The following is a 9,287-nucleotide window of genomic DNA, read 5'->3' as shown; positions in this document are numbered from 1 at the left end:
AATAGCTAGTTTTGTGGCTTAGACAAAAACAGTAGAAAAGCAATGCACTGGATGCACAAACTCTAATGCTTATTGATTGATTGATTAACCACACGCAAAAGCAAATCAAACCCTTTCTTTTTGATTTCTGATTAGAAAAAGGCCAAATGAATCAGCATTTTTTTTTTTTTTTAAATAGTAGAGCCTTTTATGTATCTTTTAATTGTTAAATATAATTAAAATTAAAATGAATAAATATTTACAAAATATATAATTTTTTATGCAGCTTTAAAATGTATTAATAGTTCATTTTTTCATAATTTATTAAAAAAATATTTAAAGGCCCGTTTAGTTTATTAATTTAAATTTTTAATTTAAATTGAGATGTGATTTTATATGAGAATTTTTTACTGTAATAAAAAAAATTAAATGTGACTATTTTTAAAAATTTTTACTATAATAAAAGTTAAATTTTAAATTCGGTCATAACTGAGTTAATTGAGCTAGTTGTTGTTTGTCTCATCCCTTGACTTCTCTTCATCTTCCTCTCAAATTAGGCTCTTTAATCAAGCCTCTCTGTCTCCCAAACTCTAGCAAAATGACTGACAGCAAATCAGTAAATTACTTTTTAGTCCGACCAAGACAAGGACTTGGCTTTTGACTTTTACTACCATAATAATAATAATAATAATAATAACAATTATATCAGAAAAATCCCAATTAATACAAACTTTGTTCACTTTTTTTGGGTTCTCCAACTATATGCAAATAGCTTTTTCTTCCTTTTCTTTTTGAAATTTTACATTTTAATACAATTATGAGCAAGCAATAGGGATAGCATTTTGACATAAACAAGCCTACTAAAACTTTTTCTTTTTCTTTTTTTTTTTGACACCTCCATTTGCATTCTTGTACCATTTTTCCTACTTGCTTTCACTATTAGAAACTTTATGGAAAAAAAAATGAAACAAAAGTTTCATAAAATAGTATGGATTTGAAGATCCTTTTATTGGTCACTCTAAGCTAGGACAGTCATCAATTATCCATCCCCAGCTTATAATAATAACGAAATGGATAAGGTTGAAATAAAGTTCACAAGGATTAGAACTCTGCCACATTTCAACCATATGCATAATTAATTTGCTAAAAGAAATCCTTTATTTTGTCACATACTGATTTTTTATTTGACAAATATTTGAATCTTGGTAGTTTACCACGTTTTCTGAGTTAATATAAATGTCAGATTTTTCCAGAAAACATTTATTCAAAATGACCCATTTGTAAACGAGAAGTAACTATCAGTCTTTATAGTTTCTTCGTGACTGAATTGCAATACTTGAAGTTTCCATCTTTGTACATATGTACAGACACACATTACGAAAGCTACCAATTGGAATTTCCCATTCTAATCATAAAAAGAAGAAAGGTAAAAAAAAAATGTAGAATAAAAAACAAGAAAGAAATGGAAATAAAACGATTGCATATACACTTGTTTGTTTTCTTTTGCCAGGACACTAATAATTTTCTCCGCAAAAAAATAAAAAAATAAAAGAAAAGAAAAGAAAAGGACAGACACCAAAAAGCACGCAGGCTTCGCAATGCAAAATGTTCATTATTTTTATTTTTTATAAAAAAAAATTTGATGGTGTGAAATTTGAACTCTGGATGCGAAGCGATACTGCTAGATTATATCTCCAACTATATATATATATATATATTTTTTTTTTTTTTAATGCAGAAGAGCCTTGGGGGCTTGGCCCATTCCAAACAAAGAAGAAATATGTATCAATCAACTATAAATTTTTTCAGCTCTTTCAATGCCAACATTCACAGTCAATCACCATAGCCATAGAAAGATTAAAACAATATTGAACCAAACAAAAATGGGAAAAAAAGAGAGAGAAGAAATGTTTTCTGCTTTTTTTGGTTTCCCTACAACCATAAAACTCATTACTACTTATTAGTGAGCACAAATAAACCAACCCTTCTTCCTATTCATTGATATCATCAGAATAAACATTATAACAAATTAACAAAGATTAAAAAAAAAAAAGATGGGAAATCTTGCTTTGCTCCCATCAAAAGGAAGGAAACGAAAAAAGGGCACTACAAAATATCACCACTTATCTAAAAATCTATAAGAAGAAGAAGAAGAAGAAGATAAAGAACAACACATTTTAGATTTGAAATAAATTTAATTAATTAACCTCCAAACATCCTCTTCTCCTTGTCCAAGGATTCAAAGAAAGAGGCAAGAGCTTTCATGGCTTTGAGCTGGCACTGCAAGGCCATTATGTAGCTGGCTGTTTCCTCGAAAAGCTTTTCGACGCCGAGAGACTCGCCGCCGGGGACGACCCTTTGCAATGCCTTAATCTTTCTCTCCACTTCTTCCTTCTCATCAACTTCTACACTACTACTATTACTATTACTACTAATGTCTTCTTCTTCTTCTTCTTCTCTTTCTTGTTTCTCTTGTTTTTCTTCTTCAACATTTTCAATGCTTTTTTTTACATTAATACTAATATTGCTCTTCTTGTTGATGATCCTTCTCTTGTTGAGAGCTGCATTATTCTTGGGAAGAATGTGGGTGCTTTTGTTAGCCATGTTTTCCATAGAGAGAGAGAGTTATGAAGAAGGGGTAGAAGAAGAAGAAGAAGAAGGTTGAATTATTGGGAACGAGAGGGGAGAGAGAGAGAGAGAGAGAGAGAGAGAGAGAGAGAGAGAGAGAGAGAGAGAGAGAGAGAGAGAGAGAGGGGGGGTGGTGGCTGTAGAAATGAAAAATGCCAACGAAACTGGACCCACTGGTTTTTGACTTCCCAAGCGGCCAAGCCCCCGACCTTGGGCCTTTTTGGATTCCAGCGTGGGGGTTTGGATCTCACGCTCTGTTTTAAGCGCGTGGTCTTGCACCGTACGGTTTGTTTACTTTACTAACTGTGGCCAACGTTATTTATGTGAAAAGATACAAGTAAGGTTTGTTAGAATGTAAGGAAACTCCTCGAATTGTAGTTTAAATAGTTAGGAAGTTATTTTCATTATTATTTTTTAGAAGTCTTTTTAACTATATCTTTATTTTAGTTAAATAAATTTTTTTAATAGTTATTAAATTTAAAATATAAATTATTTTATTAAATTTTACCCTTTCATTTATTACAGTTTGAAAAAAAATTAAAAATTAAAAAATTAAATGACTAGCTCCTTCTATTATATTTTGTTAGTGTAAAATGTACTTTCTACAATAACTAACTATTTCATTAGTCGTTGAGTGAAGAAAAGTTAAATCATTAATCATTTAATTAAAAATATGAAATGCTGATTGAATATAAAATTGTAAATTTAAATCAGGTTAAATAGGCTGATCTGAGGCCAACACTATTACTCTGGTCCCGGCGTGAATCAGTCCGCCTAAATGTTTGGGGCTGACCTGGTAACGAGCTATATATACACACCAATAATTGATTCGGCTAGACTACAAAAATACCAATCATCAAACGTGTGGGGAGTAAATATTTATATTACGTTTAAATAAAGTAAAACGATGATGTTTGGTGTGTTAGAAAGGTAATTATTGAATAAGTCTGTTCCAAGGCAATTGAGTAAATTTTCAAAGCCGGATTACAAGAAGTAGAATGATTGGATTAAAATGAGACTCTAAGGCCTGTTTATATTTCACATATTCGAGTTTAAAACTTGAGTTTTATTATAATAAAAAATTCGGTAAAAAACTCTAATATAAAGTCACATCTCAACTCAAATTAAAAATTCAAATTAATGAACGAAACGGACCATAAATCATGACACAGTCAAAAATTTATAAATAGTAAGAAGACAAAGGGCAAAGGTATCTTTTTCACAAGTTTACTTACAGAAATTCTGTCAAATTAGAGATAGAAAGAGAGTGTTTTAGTGAGAGGAAGATTGAATTGATTGATTTGGAGTTAAGATGAAAATTGACTCCAGCAAAATGCATAAAAACCATTATATATATTAGCTACCGACTAGCATAAAAAAATGCATACTTTAAACACACTACACCCAAATAAGCTGTCGTATAACAAAAAAAAAAATATATATATATATTTATATAACAATTAATGAGTCTACGTCATTAAATTACTAATTATAAATAAAAACATAATCATTAAAAATATAATTTAATAGAAACATAATTATTAAAAATATAATTTAATAAAAATGTAATTATTAAAAATACGTCAATATATTTATATATTATTTTAAATTTGAGCGAAAATAATAATGAAAAAGAACCATCTCTCTTTTTCAAACTGTGAATCCGGAGTTTTAATAGGATATATCTAAGAAGAATTTGTTGCAAAACATGATATCAAAACTCCACAGTTGGTACTAGTAGGTACAGAGAGGGTTAATAACATTTTTTTTTTTTTCACGGCAAAGGTTGTAATTTATTGAGCTAAGGCATTCAAGACATTCTTGTAGATAGAATTTATAGTTTAAATATAAAAAAAAAATATATGTAGATGAAAAGGCAAATTTTAGTAAATACGTGGACCACTTCTGTGATCACTCGAGTAAGGAATTCAATGTAGTAAATGCAAAAGGTAATCTCTGAAGTGAATGCAACTTACCACATGTTTACATAATGAAAACATCCTCTTATTATTATTATTATTATTATTTTTTTTTTTTGTCTTTTCATTTTTATTGTTACTGATAAGTAAAATTATGCACTTGTACAGATTTTTAATCAATTAAAAATGAAAAGTTAACACTCAGAGCAAGAAGGGAGTAATCCCCACGCGCAAGTGGATTCGAGTGTGATTAAAAGGGGGCTTTACATAGAGAATCACCTGTGGATAGGTTCATTTAGAGAGGGAGGAAATGGGCCCACAAGTACAAACAGGGAGAGGGGAGAGAGAGAGCACATGTGATCACATGATTTTCTTGAACCAAACACCACCCATGTGCCTCCCCACAAAGGCCACCCTCCCATCTCCTTCCTATGATCTACATCACTAGCCTTGGCATGGTTGCCACGTTTCACTCCCATCGGTCCCACCTAGAGCCCCACAATATGCTCTTTTAATAATTCCCCACTTTCCTTCTCTTTGTTTTACTTTATTTTCTTAAATTGCTACTCATCCAATCCCTCCTATTTGCAACTTAATTACACTTCCCTTCCCAAATTTAAAAAAAAAAAAAAAAAACCTTAAGCCCCCATCCAATCCCTCCTATTTGCAACTTAATTACACTTCCCTTCCCAAATTTTTTTTAAAAAGAAAAAAAAACCTTAAGCCCCATTCACTTCGCTGATTCGAATTTAAAATTTAAGTTTTTCTACGGTAAAAAGCTCTCATAAACAATCACATCTAATTTTTTTACTACAGTAAAAAACTCTCACATAAAGTCACATCTCAATTCGAATTCTAAACTCGAATCAGCGAAGTGAATGGGACCTACACTTCTTCTCTTATAAAAAAAACCTACACTTCTCCATTCTAGATGCCAGATAGAGATGCCAGCATTTATATGGAAACCTGGCAATGCTAGACATTACTACTGATCTTTAGTATCAATGCGATCTAATAATAATAATAATAATAAATGAATATAACTAGAATAAAGAAATAGCACGGTATGGAAAATGGTAAGTTATGTTTTGAAGTTTGAACCGTTAATTTATAGTGAGCTAAGTTTCTCTAGTAGGATAAAAAAAAAATAGATTACCGATAGTTTTATATTTTTAAAACGTTAGATCTGTATCGAAAATTATTTACACTGCATATTTTTTTAATTTAATATAATTTTAACAAGATCTAACAACCACAAAATAAATCCTACCGATAGGACGACCTATCGAATAAACTCCTTAATTTATATAAAATTCGGTTAGTTTTTTTTCTAAAAATTTTGATCAAATTTAATGCTTAAAAATGTGCACTACCACTAAAATAACCCCTCTTATAAAGATTTCCTATTTATTACTAAGTAGGATACAAGTGTAATTTTTTCAATTAAGTGAGGAAATAACTATAATTTTCATCATTACATAAGGATACAATTAAAAATCTATTAAAGATTTTCATATAATAAAAAATTACAAAATCTTAATAAAGACACATGCTTTATTGAGATCAATATGACTCCGCCACCGACCACTTATTAATAAGCTTTTCACTTTGCAATTTGCATGTTTTGTAAAGCTATTTAAAATTATCAAGTAATGTTTCAATACAAACATTTTTTTTTTTGAAAATATATAAATAAATATGCTAATAATTTGAATTTTTTTTAGCAAGATTGGAACAAGGCAGGCTAACCATATTTTTTTAAATGATGCCAACAGTGTTTTAATAATGATAAACATAAATAAATATAGTAAACTTATAATTATTTTATAAATTAAAAAATGATATTTATAAAAAATTTTACAACAATAGTGTAAACTTGTTAGTAAGTTTTAAACTTTATCCTAAGTAAAATTATGGTTCTATGAAAATCAACAATTTCATATTATACATAATGATGGTTGAAAAAAAAATGAAAAATTTACACATCTTCTCTCCTGTAAGTATAGAAATATAGAAAAGTGTATAGAGATTTATTAGGGAAAATATTTATGAAAGTAAAAAAAAAAAAAAAGATAAATGAGATGTTAAGAGAAAATTAATGGAAAATAATAAAAAATATAAGATTTAAAAAGAAGAAGAAAAAAACAACATTTAAAATACAATTAAAGAAATCAAGAAGGAAAAAAAAGCTGCAAAATACAATTTTAAAAAAAAACAAATGAAAAAAAAAATTAAAAGCATGCAAGCAAGGATGTTGAAGTGCAACAAAACTTCAAAACCCCATCCATGCTTTTTTAAAATAAAATTATTTTTACAAAATAGTTATAGTTATTTTCTTTAATTGTTTCTATATTTAAAATATAAATAAGTATGCAAATAATTCAACTTATAATTTGAGTTGAAACTAAAATATATTTTAATGAGAAACGATAAAAATAGCTAGTATTAAAGTAGATGAGAGATATCAAGAATTATTATATGGTAGTTTCATGACATTGGGCTTATTCTCTCAAGTGATATTCTAGATACAAGAATTATTTTTCTATTTCTTTTTTTTAGGGGAGTAGATGAGAGATATCAAGTTTAAGAGCTCATTTAGTTTTATAGACTTGGAACAAAAAATTCTTAATAGAAATTTAAATTATATGAGAGATAATACTGTAATAAAAAACTGCTTAAACTTTTAAAATAAATGTATGATAAGTCATGTGTAAAAAATTTAATACTATTTTTAAGTTAGCGGCTCAATATTTTATGAATTTTTGATGGAGCTGAAATCACACGTTTCATTTTCCGACACAAGTAACTACATGTCAATAATGTAATGTGAATATTACTTAGCGCGTAAAAACCCTTGAATCACGCTAAAAAAATAACTACAACTAATTGCTTCTCCATGCACCTTTTTTATTAAGGGGAAAAAAAAAATAAAAGTACATGTCATGTTAGCTTTTGCCTCATCCCTTTGACTCTTTCATGCTATGGATTATGGATCCTATAAATAAGAAACTATATATAATGTGTGTGTGTGTGTGTATATATATATATATATATATATATATATATAAATTATAAAATAAAGAAGGTGTGAGGGGGAGAGGAGAAGGGTGGTGGTGTTTCCAAGAAGGAAACCAGCGGGTGGTGTTGGTCATTGGGATTGTGTGAGAGATTTGGTGTGTTGGGCATTTGGGGCTCCCTTTGATCAGAGCCACCCCAGACCCTTTTGTTTCTGTCACATTCACACGCTACAAACTCTACTCTCTTTCTATTTTATTCCTACCTACATCAACATTTTTCTTGGATCAAATCCCACCCACCTTCTCTGATTTTCAGATTTTCAATTTATTTTTTTCTTTCTTCTCCCCACCTGTCCGTACCCATGTGAAGTACAAAAACTAGTAGATAAGGTTTCTGATTGACCTAATTTAGTTCATCTAAATCCCATTTGATGCCTATTTTTACTCATTGAAGGTTATATATGTAGGATATGCGATAAATAACATGGTTACTATAGTTGCATAAACAACATAATGATAAATCCACACTTTCATAAAAATAAAAAAATAAAAGATAAATCCACACATGAGAGAGAGAGAGAGAGAGAGAGAGAATTCTTGTTGGTAATTGTTGAGTAGATTTACTCTAGAAAAGATATAAAAATGAGTTACCAATGAATTAAATACCTCGTTTTGAATATTACTTAATAGCGTGCATTATTTCATAGATACTCGAATCTTCACTGTGAATTTGTGATTCAAGTCCGTGAGGATTATTTAATGCTCTAAGGCAAAAACTAAAACTAATAAAGACACCACTTCATAAACAATCGGTTTATCTACCTAATCCAACATTATTTTGTTTTTTGTGAGCATCTTTAAGAGCTTACTGTCCCCCTGTATTTAATCGGAAGGTCAGAATCTATTTAGTATTTTTTTAAAAATTGCTGAATCCTGCATTATATCATAGCATTTTTTTTGGCAAGTGTTTGCCCTTACCATTTGACTCTTGCAAAAACTATGTGAAAAGTTGTTTGGCTTTGTATAAAAGAAACGAGCATTTGATTTCAAAAGCAACAATATTGTCGAGTATAACAAAAATAAAATTAAAAAAAATCAAAATTAATTATTCTCAAACGACGAAGGAATGAGATTTTTTTTTTGGTCATTCTTCTTAAATAATTCCTTTTCAAACAAGATCCTTTTCAAACAAGATAAGTGTGACATAATATCATAAATTAGGTAGTGAATATATATAAGAAACTAAAATGGGATGAAAAGTTAAAATGATAGCTACAGAAGTGAGGGACTACTCAGCCAAGATTAACGGCCATATCGTTATCAAACTTCTCTAGATAAATATACTTTTCAAAATGAATTTCATTATGATATACCCCACAAAGTCATCCATCGGTAATTGTTGCAAAAAAAAAAAAAAAAGGTGACTAGTGATTTTCTAGTCATTCCAAACCAAATATGGTTGTAAGTAAAAATAAAAGTGACGTTTAATTCGTATATCTAGAATTATAATTCATAATTTTAATTTTTAATTAGAGAAAAAAATTATAATTAAAATTATATTAGAACTCTCGAAACAAGCGGAGGAAAAATGACCACAAATCTTGGATGGCCTGTGATGATCACCCGCAAGGAAAGGGGAGGGGCAAGTAGGGCCAATTTGATGGGCATTCAACTTCATCGGGACAAAGCATATGAGTGTGGAAAAGGGACCCATATGCGAGGGAGATATGGACAAAAAAAGGGT

General features: G+C 29.5%; 1 protein-coding gene across 1 annotated transcript; it reads right to left on the bottom strand.

Moving 5' to 3' along the window:
• Positions 1 to 516: 516 nt before the first annotated feature.
• On the bottom strand, positions 517 to 2,650 carry LOC21404255 (transcription factor PAR1). The gene is made up of 2 exons (XM_010103860.2): positions 2,187 to 2,650; positions 517 to 569 (listed from the first exon to the last, which is right to left on the bottom strand). Exons 1-2 carry the CDS (start codon positions 2,590 to 2,592, stop codon positions 517 to 519), a joined length of 459 nt encoding a protein of 152 aa, XP_010102162.2. The 5' UTR covers positions 2,593 to 2,650.
• Positions 2,651 to 9,287: the final 6,637 nt, after the last annotated feature.

This window comes from Morus notabilis, unplaced genomic scaffold, assembly GCF_000414095.1.
Source record: "Morus notabilis unplaced genomic scaffold, ASM41409v2 Scaffold269, whole genome shotgun sequence".
Classification (NCBI taxonomy): Eukaryota; Viridiplantae; Streptophyta; class Magnoliopsida; order Rosales; family Moraceae; genus Morus; species Morus notabilis.
This window is presented reverse-complemented; position numbering and strand designations above follow the sequence as displayed.

What these genes read in the sequence shown, in the direction of transcription:
- LOC21404255 (XM_010103860.2), bottom strand. Translation starts at nt 2,592, where the DNA reads ATGGAAAACATGGCTAACAAAAGCACCCACATTCTTCCCAAGAATAAT. An exon ending in GGAGAAGAGGATGTTTGGAG is followed by an intron (nt 570 to 2,186) that starts GTTAATTAATTA and finishes TCATTTTGCTAG; the next exon opens with AGTTTGGGAGACAGAGAGGC.